The sequence below is a fragment of the Arachis duranensis genome, chromosome 2 (assembly GCF_000817695.3).
Source record: "Arachis duranensis cultivar V14167 chromosome 2, aradu.V14167.gnm2.J7QH, whole genome shotgun sequence".
NCBI lineage: Eukaryota > Viridiplantae > Streptophyta > Magnoliopsida > Fabales > Fabaceae > Arachis > Arachis duranensis.
Genome location: NC_029773.3, coordinates 84,252,792 through 84,267,811, shown reverse-complemented (window position 1 = coordinate 84,267,811; position 15,020 = coordinate 84,252,792). Strand labels below are relative to the sequence as shown.

The following is a 15,020-nucleotide window of genomic DNA, read 5'->3' as shown; positions in this document are numbered from 1 at the left end:
TCAGGATGCAGGATACGTCGTGTTCCCTGCCACCAATACTGAGCTTCACCTTGCAACTGATAAGTTCCAAATTCAACCCATTGCTCTTCAGGAACCTGTTGTGCCTGTAACGCCCTTTCCATAGCCTGAATCCAATTATCTGCATCAGTGGGATTTGAGGTTCCCCTAAAAGTCGGAGGGTGAACTTTCAGAAATGTAGCAAGTGTCATTGGACCGCCCTCATTATTATTGTTCCCCTGATTTCCCTGATTTATCTGATCATTATTCCCGTGATTACCCTGGTTTATCTAATTACCCAGTGCCTCGACTGTCGCATGAATAGCTGCAGCCATATTTCTTAGAGCAGTCATAAAGTCTACTGGATCATTCCCTGCCAGGCCAGGAGTAAAGGTGCCTATCCTACCTCTACCTCGCCTACAATCGCATTTGCGAGTCAACATCTGGTCCCTATACAAACCAAACGAGGGATATTAAGTTGATCAGTCTCAATATCACAGGTCTAATGCTTTAAGTTCCAAATGCATGCACACAAATGTTTATGCCATATATATTAGTCAGATATCCTAATAGCACATAAACACATATACAGAGAATGCACAGAAGTACAATCAGTCCGTCTTTCAGGCTCTATAGAAACGAACTGCTCTGATACCATAATGTAACACCCTACCACGCTAAGCTTTACGCTTAAGCTGTAAAACAGAGGTGGTGTGGTATTACGACCTCTAAAATAAAATGTTTACATATAATAGAAGAAAAATTATAATATACTAGAAACCTTAAAGAATAGATGAAATAAAAACCGCGAAAATAAAAGTGCAATGCTCAATTAACGAGTTAACTTGCATGCTAAGAAAACTATAACTATTAAGCATAAGATAACAAAAGTAGGAGTAAAGGGCCAAAAGTACAAAATAACAAGCTCCTAACTCAGCCCACGAAGTCAAGACTAGCCAGAGAATATATACAGATATATATACATATCCAAAATCCAAATTTACATAAACAAAATACTGTCTCTCCATAAACCTCTAAGAGGATCGAAAGGAACAAGTTGTTCAAAGAGAAAACTAAGTACATATATATACATAACTATATAAATCCAAAGAGTAACTCGATAATCACTTCGCTTCAGAAGCTCAGACGAATAAGGAGGTACCTCTCGACCTACATCTGAAAAATAACAGCATAGTATGGGGTGAGAACCAGAGGTTTTCAGCATGGTAAAGATGTCACACATATAAGATATAAGGTCCTAGAAATGCCAGAGGCAATCGTAGAACACCGACACTCATATCATAAAGCTTAAAGTATAAACAGAAGCCATAAAAGGTGGTTCTCTAAGAGTAGCTAAGCCTATCTTAACCTAGTCTTGAATCTAAGTCCCATTGCCTTTCCTCCATACCTTTATCTCCGATAACATGTCACAGACAAATGAGCAGATAAAGACAAATACAAGAAGGTTACAAATACTGCAAATAGCAAATATATATTTAACATAGCAAATACACTTAGGCACACCCAGTTAATGCACAAACAAGTAATTCAAGTAATATGTACATGATGCATACCTATCCTATGGCTAATGAATCTCATTTGTCGATTATTAAGCCAACTTGACAAGTCCGATTAGCTAAAACTTGGATATTTAATTAGTTATTCTAAAATTAATTTAATATTAATTAATTTTTATTAAATTTACCTTACCCGTATGATTACGGGACACTTCGTTAGTTATTAGACAAAAGAAAGAAAGAAAGAAAGAAGTATGTCATACGAAACGAATGATTTGGACAAAAGGTTGATTTTATGGCAAATGGAGGCACATCAACGAACTCAACAACCCCTTGAAAATGGAAAGTCATCATTGTGTTTATAGATCATGACTTTTTCTTAATTCTTCTTCTTTTCTTTTTCTTTTTTATATTTTTATTTTTTATTTTAAATGAGATATTTAGAATATATTCAACCAATCACGTACCAAACGCTTTAGATTTAATCCAGGTCCAAATTTTTCAAACATATATTATTCTTCCAATATATATATATAAATATAGGTGAGCTTAATATATATTGATATGAGAATAATTTCGATATTCTTATTATTCTAAAGGTTATTTGAAAGTCTGAAATTGGAGTGTTTTTGCCTTGGACATGAGGTTCAAACTCCTTTTAAGATAGCATTTGACTTGTACTAGTATCAAGATGTCACCGTCCGAGTTTCTCGCCAGGAGATGGAGGTGGTGCTTATAAGAAATTTCAATACTTAAGTTAACAAGAACTTTAAGAAAATTTTTTTAGTAGATTGAATTTTGAATATACCTGAAGTTGTTCGTGTATTTATAGTATAAGAGATAACTACCTTTTAGAGTAGTTCCACTTTGGATGGTGGATGGCCTTTAGATCTCCCTTCTAGATGGATAGGAGATACCATAGGAGTTAGTTACTTAATAAAAAGAAAAGTATGGTTGAGTAGTTGTTGTTGCGCCCAACCTCTATGAGGTCAGATAAGAGTAAATGAGGCCACCTTTACATGGTGAGCTTTTATTCATTTTGGGTCTGGCTATATTTCTAGGACAGGGTATGAATAATGCCCCTATTTGAGTCCGAACTAGACTCGGATTCAAGCATTTGTAGATCCGATTTGCTTCTATAGAGTAAGATATCAGGTCGGGCATACTGCCTTTCCTGGAGGTTAGGTTAGGTGCTCGACGTGATTTAGAATTGTGAGGCGTTACTTATTTTCGTAACTCTACAACATTGTTCAACAGTTATCTTGGTAACCGTGCCCCATTAATAAAGGAGTGTGAATTTACTTTTTTGTCCCCAGTATCTTATAAATACAAAAACTCTTTCTCTTTCTTCTTTCTCGTTTTTCCTTCTAAATTGCTTCATCTTTATTTCGTCTCATAATTTTTCTGTAAACCCTTGTTCTCCTTTCAAGATTTTTTTATCTTGAATTCTTGTTTGGATACTCATATATTAGAAGTTTTGGATCGTCCGTGTTCTTGCTGTTATTATGTATCAACTCCAATTCTTATTTCCACCAGGTTGGTTCCTTTGATTTTTTGAACTTTTTTACGGTCTGGATGATGCACTTCTGCTTGTTTTTTTATTTTCTTTGTCGATAATTATTTGTATGCTTGAAAAATTAATTGTGAAAGTTGCTTCTTTCTTTGTTGTTGCCGTGATTATTAGTGTGAATTTGAGTGCGAAATTTTTATTCTATGCTGTCCAAAATGGTTTTTCTTATTGAAGATGGTGCCATTTTTCCAAATAAAAATGTAGTGTATTTGTTGTATGTACGAAGGGTTGCAAGAACTGTAACGTTCTTGGTTGATGACGACCTGACTTTTTTTTGACTGTATGCATGCTTATGTTGGTATCATTGTCCTACCGACTTGTAGTGATGATCTTCTTTTCTTATATTGTAGGTATAGCTTTTATGTCTCGTTCAATAATTCATAACATGTCTTCTAAGGTCCCGTCCGACCTGACATGAGTGGATATATCTGTTCTGACTCTTATCCCGATTATTGATAACAATTATGCTGAAACTTTCCGTAGGCATCATAGGTTATGTCTAAATCAAGAGGATGAGAGAAATTATAAGATTGTAGTTGCCGACTATGAGGAAATGGTGTGCTTTTTCCAACTTGATAGGTCGAAGCTTCACTTTATTTACATATATGATTGTTTCTTTTTACAAAGTTAGATGTTAGTCTTTTCTTTTCTGATTTCGAAACGAAGTCCTTAGAGTCTGTAATGTCACTCCTTTCCAACTTTATCCTAATTCTTGGAGTTTCTTAAAAATTTACCCCATTCTTTGTCGGGAATTTGACATCCCTCCTTTTCTAAAGGTCTTCTTTTATCTTTTCTCTCTTACCAAATTTTTTAGCTCCAAAAAATAAGGTTGGATCTCCTTCCGAACTGTTCAAGGGAAGAAGATCTTTGCCATTTTTTATGATTACTTTTATAATTTTAAAAATTATTTTTTCAAAATTCCGGTAGAAATGTAGAGCTCAACGCGGTGAACGCGTGGCCACAAACGGTGCGGCGATCGGAGCTCAAACGAGGAAGTTACGGGAAATTGAATTCACCGTAAACGAATTTCTCTTCTTCTCTTCCCTGGGAGGCTGCTGCATCGTTGAGGGAAATGAAGAGAATAAGAGCCCGTGGCTCTTTTTAATTGTTGGACTAATTGGGCCCACAGCCCGGTTTAACCGGTTCGGCCCGGTTTAACCGGTTCGGTCCGTTCGGTCCAATCTTGGACCGTTTTCTTCGAAATTAGTGTCAAAATTCTCGTTTCGATGAGCTCTATCCTAATTTAATATAATATTCACATTTCTAATCTTTCTTATTAAAAATTAATTTATTGACTAATTATCTACTAATTTAACCGGGGTTTACACTGATCATTACTATCTCGTTTGATCTTGTAAACCCATTTGCTACCAATGGCTTTTCGACCTGCTAGAAGTTCAACAAGTTTCCAAGTATGGTTTCTATGTAATGCCTCAATTTCTTCTTGCATTGTTGTCATCCACATAGAAGCGTCTGGAATGCGCATAGCCTCCATAAAATTTGTTGGCTCTCCATCTTCTGTCAAAAGACAATATGCATCATGGTTTGTCAAAACATAATTTGAGTGCCATGATGGTGTTCTTCTTTGTCGAGTGGATCGACAAACTTCTATGTCATTGGCCTCTGCTTCTTGTTCTTCGTGCTGTGGTTCTGCTTCAGAAAGATCACCTTCACTGCATTTTTCATCTATTTGAACAGTGGTTATTTCTTTAACAGTGCTGTCATTTTCTTGTTTATTTTGCAATTCATCTTCTGCAAATATCACATCTCTACTGACAACTACCTTGCGGACAGTGGGATCCCACATGCGATACCCTTAACTCCGTCAGTATAACCCAAGAATATACATTTTCTAGACTTTGGGTCCAGTTTTGTTCTTTCCCGGGGGATTGTACATCATGTACACAGGACAACCAAATATATATAAAGAAGAATAATTAGGTGGCTTACCTTGCCAGATCTCTATTGGTGTCTTTAACCCAATTGCAGTTAATGGTGAACGATTTATCACATAACAAGCGATTTTAACAGCTTCTGCCCAAAAAGACTTGGCTAAATCTGCAGTTTGCAACATAGCTCGTGCTCTTTCTAGGAGAGTCCTATTCATTCGCTCTGCTACACCATTTTGCTAAGGCGTATATGCAACTGTGAATTGTCGTTGAATACCTGCTTGCTTGCAAAATGTTAGAAAATCACCATCGACATATTCTCCTCCATTATCTGTCTTTAAACACTTGATCTTCTTTCCAGATTCAAGTTCTAACTTTGCTTTGAACTCTTTGAACATCGCAAACACGTCTGACTTCTTCTTGATCGGGTACACCCATAGCCTCCTAGAGTAATCATCAATAAATGATACAAGATATTTTGCTCCTCCTAGGGACATCTCCGACGATTCCCACACATCAGAATGAAAAAACTCCAATATGTGCTTGCTCCGAACAGTTGATCTACCAAACGCTAATCTATGTTGTTTGCTTGTAACGCAGTGCTTACAAAATGGTAAGTTTACCGATTTGAGCCCGGGAATGAGATTACGATCTACAAGAATCTTCAAGCCTCGTTCTGACATGTGGCCCAGTTTGCAATGTCATATCCTCGTCATTTCTTCTTGGCTTGCTGAAGCAACTGATGCCTCTACCTCTTGCAAAGTATCTCCCACAAGCATGTATAGATTTGCTGCAATCTTTTCTGCTTTTATTACCACAAGAGCTCTTTTAACAACTTTCAAGATCCCACCTTCAATATGGGTCTTGCAACCAAGTTCATCCAGTTGCCCAATCGACAACAAATTCTTCTTCAAGCCATTCACATGTCTTACCCCTTGAAGTGAACGAATAGAACCATCAAACATTTTTATTTTGACAGTACCTATTCTAACAATTTCGAAGGCATGATCATTTTCCATAAACACAGATCCTTCCAAGACAGGTTCATATGTACAAAACCAATCACGATGAGGAGTCATGTGCCATGTTGCTCCTGAATCAACAATCCAAACATCAGTGAGTTGTTTACTACCTTTAGAACCAATTGTTGCTTCGTCATACAGGATTTCTCCATCATCAGAGGTACTCACAACACATCTTTGAGAACTTGATCCTTCTGGAACCTTCTCTATACTCTTCTTATTCCAACAATCTTTCTTGAAGTGCCCTCTCTTTCCACAATTGTAGCATTTGACTTACTTCTTACTTTGTGACTTTGGTCTACTTTGACTCTCCCTGGAACCACGCTTCATTGGTCTCCCTCTTGTCATCAATAAAGCCTCTACTTGTTTTGAGCTCTCTAATCTGTCTTCCTTATTCTTGCGCCTAGATTCTTCTTCAAGAACCGCAGCAGCCATGTCATCAAAAGAAAGATAATCAGTCAAAACATTATTAGTTAAGTTAATGATAAGTTGATCATATGAATCTGGTAGACTTTGAAGTAAGAGCTCTGCACGTTCGTTTTCCGCTATAGTTGAGAAAATAGCGTATTTAGATTGTTGATGTGATCCGTTGCCGATGTGGATTCACTCATTCGAAGAATATAAAGTCTTCTCTTCAAGAATATCTTGTTGTGAAGTGACTTGACTTCATATAATTTGGTGAGAGCATCCCAAATTTTTTTTGCTGTTTTTTTCTCTGCTACACTTAATAAAACCGAGTCAGCTAGTGCCAAGTGTAAGTTTGCAACAGCATTGTTGTCCATCTCCTTCCATTTTTCATCTGTAACGCAATTGTCTTTTCTCATAATGGCTTTTATCTTCAATTTCCATATGAAAAATTACTCCCACTGAATTTTGGAATTTCATACTTTGCTGCCATTTTTTTAGACGGTAACTCGCAGCAGAAAAAAAATATTAATTTAGCAACCTTTGGCTCTGATACCACTGTTAGGTACCAGACAAATGACACAGCAAAATATAGAGATGAAAAATTAGAAATTTGTATAAAATATGGGAACAATTGAATAACTTTCTTTGAGAATTACAACTTCTCTCTATCACAAGGAGACTACAATAATAACACTCTCTCTTGACAAAAGGAAAACACACTTCTCTCTATCATATATAGGAGAAAACTACTCAAAGAAATATTATGTTATTCTATCTGGATGACTTGATTGAAATGAATTAAAGAAAAGCTCAATTTATAGGTGAGTCTCTTCAATATGAATCATCCGTCAATTAGAGGTATATAATTCTTCTCTTTTTCAACCATTAAAATCCTACGGTTATAAACTACGATTGTTTATTACCTTTTATTTTATTTAATTTTTATTTATTTATTTATTTTCTAAAATTAGCTTTACTAATTTTTACATATCCCCCTAAGCAAGCGTTGAAGTTCGAAGCCTAGAACATGAAATTTGATTGAATCATATATGTTTTTATACTATTTTTGTTTAAGCAACATATGAATTAATTACTAGATCAATCTAAATTGATTAAAGATATATTACTGTATTACAAGTCTTATATATCTGAAGAATTAAAATTCTAAAATATTTGCAAGCAAAAAATATCTCTTATGTGTTGAGTTAGCTTTTAGAATTAAATTATATATATCAAGTAACATTTTCCCCTAAAAAACTTTGGATGTGTTAACGTAGTTTTGTGGTGCAAGCAAGTTGTTAGCTTCAATGTTCCATAAAACCATCAATTCCAATTATAATAATAAAATACTTCAACAATGAAGAGCCTTATATTAATTGTACTCACTCTTTTAAATTTGTGATTACTAACCTGTGTTTCAGGATCTTTCAACTTAACGAGTATGGCGGAAACAGTAGCTCTGCACTTGGCACAGCTATCTTCTTGAACATTTAGTATGAATGGACATATGTTAGCGTCTTTGCAGAGTTCTTGAGGATCAATTGAAGCTATTTTTGAGATGAAAAGAGGAACATAATAATCCACCAATTTGGTGCACTGTGAAATGCATAAGAAGAAACCGCATACTATACATTAGTGAATAATTTATAAAATGGACAAAGTATTGATTTCGTTACTAATATTTGTGCTAAATTCTAATTGTATTTCTATCATTTGAAACTTTTTTTTTTCCAAAGGTCTTATTTCGTTTTGTTTTAGTTCTTTGGTCAAAAATATTTTTTTTCAAAAATATCTCTTACCTCTATTATCATCTTCTTTTATATAATGGTAATAGTTATATTCATGGTGGCTGTAGTAGTAGTTGTAGTTATTACTTATTAGAAAAAGAGGAGTATTTTTGGAAGAAGAGTTTTAATTTTGGTTAGAGAAAAAAATATAATAAAAAAATGTTTGAATTAAAAATACAACGATTTAAATGTTCCAAACAAAATTAGAATTTAATTCAAATGTTATGAGTATAATAATAATTAAAATCTGCTAAAGTTTTGATTCATTCAACATTCAAACAATAACTTCCTAAGAAAAGTGATCATAATTTTCCCAACAAAAATGGATTTATTACGTTCATAAGTACTGACCTCATTGCTGTAAAACTGCATATAAGAGCAACAATTATGAAGGACACCAATAATCTCATTTTGTGTGTTGTTATCAGTAAGATAATCAAGTGCCTCAGCCACGTATTCCTCACAAAATTCACACATACCTGAATCTCTGTTTAGTTCTGCATTTTGAATGTGTGTTATTAATTAAGATGAACTTGTCTATTGATGCATCTTTGTTTCAAATTCCAAAACCAAACTATATATATACAGAAATTATTCACTTAACCTAAACTAATGTGTTTGTGTTTGTTCATCAGCTAAGAATAAAATGTTAATTAAGGCTAATTAATTGGAGCTAGAAGAATTATACAATACAAATAAATAAAAAACAAAAATACAAAAGTTACCAGAAGTTATTATGGTGATGCTCCATTCATCTGGTTTTGCAAGTTCATTTGCATTACAAGTCCAGATAGCACTCAACACAATCAGAAACAAGAACCCCATTATTCTTCCCTCCATGGTGCCTGAAATCACAACCACTTCAAAATCCCATGTTTAATTTGCTAATAAAGATAAATTTAATCTAAATAACCTAATATTAAAACTAAACAATTTATAAATCAAATTCTAATACTACATTTAAATTATAGCAAACTTATTTGTTTGCTTTTAGAAAATAGCAATAAATATGTTAAAAATGCTATTCTGATTTCCAAAGATGTACATATATGAATAAAAATGAAAAACTCTGGATCCCTAATTAGAAAATTTAAAACTCGTTAGAAGTAGTTACATTTATGAAACTGTATCGTTAAATCATATCATGTATTATGTCTACACAAAATCATTAAATTAAGGAAGAACTAACTAACTAACGCACATGCAATTTTAAAATTTAATTCAAATTTACACAATGTTAATGTGAGGAATTAGAAGGCTAGAATGGTACCTTATGAGGGAAGAATGATTGGGCAATGTGTTAGAAATATATGTGTGTCTGTGCGGTTGCAACTAAATCAAAGAGGACAAGGAAAGAAGGCAAAGAAAGGTAGTTCTTATTGATTCATGGCTGTTTTGTTCTGTAATGTTTTTCTTCCTAGCTGGTGGTGGCTTACAAGATAAAATAAAAAATAAAATTAGACCGGACCGAATTGGATATTTCCTCATAAATCAATTTATTTGTATTTCTTGATTTAGAGTTTGAATACTCATTATGAAAACCTTCTGATAAATATTGTTTCCAATAAATATCTTTTATCGAAGGTAATTAATTGATTCATTTCATATAAGTCTTTTTGGTTATTTTGATATTATTCACAAATCAATGTACTAGACACAAATTAAATTATATTTAAGTAGATTACTTTATAAATGTATCAACAAAAAAAAATTGTATGTGTGCAGAATTAGTTATGCTAGTTGTTTTGCTCCTTTTGGCTATGCTGGTTTTGGTTGTATCATTCGCAATCCTGATGGATGTCGGTTGAAAGGTGGAAAAGTCGAAGTGTGCAGTGTGAGGTTACTTGTGAAACAGACTGTTTAGAAACTCTTTTCTTAATAAACCAGAAAATACTTGGTAAATATATTCCGGAATGGAATTTGGCAAAGCATATACAGGAGGTTATGAATTGGAATTGGAGAATCTCTATTCTTTTAATTCAGAGAAATGCAAATAGTGTTGCAGATTGTATGGCTGCTTCTGGTGCGGACATTCATTCGAATTGGAGCCAACCATGGAGTGAGCTTCAACATCTAATAGATTTAGATATGAATCTAGCCAATTAATTTGGCTGTCTCTATTTTTTTTTCTTTCTTTTCTATTTAGTCACAAAAAAAATAAAAAAAAATTAAAACAATACATCGATTGGATGGAACATCTGATTAAATAAAAAACACACATTAAAATAGGGAAGCATTCTGGTCTTCAAAGTGGTTTAACTAAGAAATATTCTAAAAAACCAACAATAATTCTATGAAACCAATAATTACAATAAAACTTGGTTCAAAAGAGTGGCAAATGAATCAAAATTAAGTACTTCTTGAAATCATATATAGTTCCCAAGGCTACTTGATGCCAATATAGTATAACTATTAACTTTGTATATAGATTAAAAAGAAGGGAAAAAGAAAAGACTGTTCTTTAGGAACATGGAAACTATATAACACCAGCTTACAAGAGTTAAAGAATTCATACAAATCATCTCTACAAGTAGCATACATAGCAAGCCAAGGGTAAGAAAGAAAACACTAGTTAGTAGTATACATAGCAAGGATTTCAAACCAATCAAGGTAAAAACAACAAACAGTAATTGAAAGACCAAGTACATTTCTCATATTTTTCTGTCTTCAAACAAGAGATTGCCACCAAATGATACTGATTCACCTCAAGTTCAGCATTGGCTTCTTTTTCTTTTGTTGCTTTGTCAAAAGAAGAGAGAATCTAGCAAACCCAAATTTCTTTCTCTTTGCAGAAGAGAACTGTGGATGATGACCATTTTCTTTCTCAACTTGCCTGTCAAAAGGTTGATCTGGGTCATAATAACTATGTTTGCCAAGCATCTGACCAAGCGACACCTTCCGTTTTGCCGAGCTTCTCCTTGCTTCGGCCGAGCTTCTCCTGGCCTCAAAATCATCTGGCACCATTAACTTCCGGCTCAATATCTGTCCTATGGATAGGGTTGGGTTTAGAACAGGATTCACTTCATTGTTTTCCAAATTTATCCCATTCACGTCGAGCAAACGCGAATCTCGACGGAGGTGAGACGGGTATGAATTCTTGAATTTGGCAGAGTTGTGTATAGAAGAACGCCTTTTGTGACCATCGGACCGCCACTTCCTTAGAGCCTCTTCAACTTCTAGCTTTCCTCTATTTGCAGCTTCTACCCTCTCCAAAGCTTCCTCTAAGGCCTTCTTGCTGGTTTTAACTTCTTCTGTTGCCTCCTCTACCCTTTTCAAGATGTCCATTTTCGATAAGTTTGCTTCGTCAACTAGAAGCATAGCATCAACGATTCTCTTCTTGGAATGCTCCTCGGCATCTCGAGCTTTGGCAGTAAGGGCAGTGTACTCCTCAAAGGAAAGAGTAATCCCATCGTGCTTTGGTTCACAATCTCCGGGTGAACTACCATGTGATAAGGCTTTGATTTCTGCGAGCGCGGCATCTTCGGCTGCTATAGCTGCTTCCTTCATTTTCCTGGCAGCAACCAACCTGATCTCGGCAGTTCTTATCATAGCCTTGGTCTGCTCAATCTCAGACATTGCTCTCATGACTTCTGATCTCGCTGCTTCTCCCATTTTCTTGAAATGATCTGCCTCAGAACTCAATCTCTGTAGCTCTTTTGTGATATCGGAAGGATCATCTAAACTGCCCTTAATTTCAGCATCTTTCGCAACTTGTAGTTTAATTCTAGTTTGGTTTAGCTCTTCCTCAAGTGAAGATATTTTTGAAGAATTCTGAGTTAGCCTCTCACGGGTTTTCTCTAGGGAGATCCTTTCCTTCTCTAACTTCTTGTTAAGCAATTCCACAGCAACTCGCACATCGGCGATATCATTTGTAGTCCTGTTCAGGTTCAGTTTCGCCTGCTTCAGTTCCATTAATATTGAACCCGGAGACGATGAAATACAACCTTCATTTGAAAGCTGAAGAACAAGATTGGCTCGGTTTTCCTTATCCTCTTCTATGTCCTTGACAGAAGATACGTTATCGCAGACACTCATCTGAAGCCTCAAATTCGCTTCAGATTCTTCATTCTGAAGCTTTGATTTCAAGTTTTCCACAAGCTTTTTGGTACTTTCGAGTTCTTTCAAGACTTCAAGTGTTTCCCTTTCTTTTACTATTAGTTCTTTCTCCATAACTGCTGCTTGCTCTTCCAGTTTTCCAGGGTCAAGCTCTTCATTTTGGCGCTGCTTGAAGAAAAGAAACTTTCACTAATTAGCTCAATAGTCAATACAAATGACTTCAAAGTTGGAGTAAAATGAAGATGTATAAATATAGGGTTAATTATGAATAATTATCTAACTTTCATACTAATCACTTAAATAGTCATCTAAAAGAGTGAATTTAATTGGATGACTAAGTGAGTAAAAATTAAACTACTCTCAATTTTTATGATTTGTTTATAGGTATGCAATAAACATTCACAGAAAATTAGACAACTACCATAATAGTGTAACACAAATTAAATACCAACATGCCAAATATGTAGAAATTTATGAACAAATTGACATTACAACTAGACATATATGAATTCTAGATCACAGAGCAACATAACAAAACCAGAACTAAAAATTGAAAATAAGAATATGATCCCATTTACATTGTGCACATAGCACACAAACTACATAGACAAGACATAAAGTTGGAACATTTAGGATCGGAAACCCTAGGTAAAGGCATTAGTTTGTAGTAGAATAGGAAATTGTTACCTGAAGTAGAATGTGGGAATTATTGGGAACAGGTTTCCAGTAACCAAGGCCACCAAATCGAGAAACAGCTTCCTTGACGGATTCAAAAGGCGCCGATGTATCAATCTCAGCTCTTCCACCACCGTCAAGCTCCATGGAATGAATAAATGAAGAACGTTGAGCTAAAGAGAGAGAGAGAGAGAATGAAGAGTGAAGAGAGAGTGTGAGTGTCTGTGTTGTTGAGAGCTGAGAGCGGAGTTATTGCCTTCAATTTCGAGAATGGGACCCACAACAAGTAGCGATTGGGTGGGACAAAGTTTTCTCTTCTGTCAACGGTAACAAGACATCGCATTTATATATAATATTTAAAAAGAAAAAAGAATTGAAGAAAGTGACAACAAAGCTCAGACGGTCAAACGGGTTCAGTGTTCGCAATTTCACCGTTCTATACTTCTATTGACACCAAAAAAGATCTCACCATTTTATAATCTTTAATCTTAGTCAATAGTCATCGTACCTGCACCAAAAAATATGTTATCGGTTCGGCAACATTGGGAAACTTCGTTAAACTAAATTAATCAATGTGGGTTTTGCTATCTTCCCTTTCTTTTTGGTTCACCGCTGCCATCCTTTTAATTACAATATAGTTTTTTCAATAATCTTCCGCATTCAGGTAATTCTCTTCTAAGTCCAACAAAGTTATTTCTTTCCATGCGTCGTGCCACTTTTTTTTCTCATGTTTTTATAACAGATTTTTAACGTAAATTTCTTCCACGTAAAATTTCTTTTTTAATGTAAATTTTTTTTTTCTCATTTTTATTCAAGGTAAAGCTTCTTTTCTTCTTTAATTTTTCTGATTTTCTTCTTTGTTTTGCTTTTCCATTTTTTTTAACATAAAACTTCGATTTCTTTTTCGTTTTCATTGTTTTCAAATTTTAATATGCATTTGAATAGCGTATCAAAACAATAAATTATTCAAGCTCAAATAAGTTGAATGAGAGCGATTTGTATTATTCTTCTGAATCGAATCAAGTGGACAAAATTTGGATTATTTAATTTTGAATTGAATAAAATGGAATGCAATTGAATAAAGTGATAATGAATACTTTCATTTTTCATTACTCAATCCAATATTATTTATAAACACAATTTTCGGTTCATTTTATATTATACAATAATTTCATATTGAGAATATTTTCGTTTCATTTGGTATTATATTTTCGGTTCATTCTATCATGCAGGTGTTTCGTATTGATAATATTTTGAATTATATAATGAACAATTCAAACAATTCATTAGAGTGTCAATTCAAACAATTCATCCTACACCACCTCAACAACAAGGAGACACATCCACATCCAATCCTCTATAACCTGAACAACAAGTCGAAGAATCTGTTAATGCGTAAGTTCTAGTTAAATATATATATTTTTTATAATTTTTGTGCTATTTTATTAGTTATTCTGTGATGTATTGCTTCATAGCATTAATTTATTCTAAACAATTTTTTGTGTCATCCTGCAGTTCTCAGGATAGTAACTTCTATGAACCGTCATTTGACTTTGGCATAAGTCCTACAAGCACTAAAGTTATTATTGTAGAATCTAGCTTATCACTGATTGAAGAGCTGAAAAATTTGGTTAAAGTGATGGATGCTGAGGTTGAAATAACATTGGACTATGCTAAGAAGAATGATCTAGAACCAAATTTGGAGAATGTGCAACCAACTTTAAACTTTCTTAATAAATTCAAGACTCCAGTAAATAGAACAAAATAACAAAGGAGCTCAAAAAGAAATACTACTATTGAACAATAAATAAATAAAAAATAAAAATAGGGAGAGCAATGAGTACAAAATTATATATGTGCTGAATCACGAATCTCATTATGAAGGATATAAATTTCACTTCATGTCTCTAAAACCAACAGGACATGTAGAAAATATGGTACGTTCTTGTGTTGTAATATTAATGGTTTTTTTTTTCATGAGTTATTCTGTCATATATTTAAAAAATTTGTCATTTATTTTTCTAGGTGGTCTCTTTAATGTGTTATATTTTAAACAAAGAAAAATTTAAAAAATTTCAAGAATTTATATACTGCATCCT

General features: G+C 34.1%; 2 protein-coding genes across 2 annotated transcripts in view; both read right to left on the bottom strand.

Annotated features, from left to right (window-relative positions):
* LOC107475607 (uncharacterized) overlaps positions 1–9,558 on the bottom strand; it is a 27,646-nt gene extending 18,088 nt beyond the window's left edge. The window contains exons 1-4 of the mRNA XM_016095272.3: positions 9,461–9,558; positions 8,916–9,035; positions 8,542–8,687; positions 7,814–7,999 (exon numbers count right to left, since the gene is read on the bottom strand). Of these exons, the coding sequence (XP_015950758.1) occupies positions 7,814–7,999; positions 8,542–8,687; positions 8,916–9,030 (447 nt within the window). The 5' untranslated portion in view covers positions 9,031–9,035; positions 9,461–9,558. The remainder of the gene's footprint in view (positions 1–7,813; positions 8,000–8,541; positions 8,688–8,915; positions 9,036–9,460) is intronic.
* Positions 9,559–10,613: 1,055 nt separating this feature from the next.
* Positions 10,614–13,212, bottom strand: LOC107475440 (WEB family protein At2g38370). Its single transcript, XM_016095073.3, has 2 exons — positions 12,934–13,212; positions 10,614–12,411 (listed from the first exon to the last, which is right to left on the bottom strand). The coding sequence occupies exons 1-2, from the start codon at positions 13,066–13,068 to the stop codon at positions 10,891–10,893; spliced, it is 1,656 nt and encodes a 551-aa protein (XP_015950559.1). The 5' UTR covers positions 13,069–13,212; the 3' UTR covers positions 10,614–10,890.
* Positions 13,213–15,020: the final 1,808 nt, after the last annotated feature.

What these genes read in the sequence shown, in the direction of transcription:
- LOC107475440 (XM_016095073.3), bottom strand. Translation starts at nt 13,068, where the DNA reads ATGGAGCTTGACGGTGGTGGAAGAGCTGAGATTGATACATCGGCGCCT. An exon ending in ATTCCCACATTCTACTTCAG is followed by an intron (nt 12,412 to 12,933) that starts GTAACAATTTCC and finishes TTCTTCAAGCAG; the next exon opens with CGCCAAAATGAAGAGCTTGA.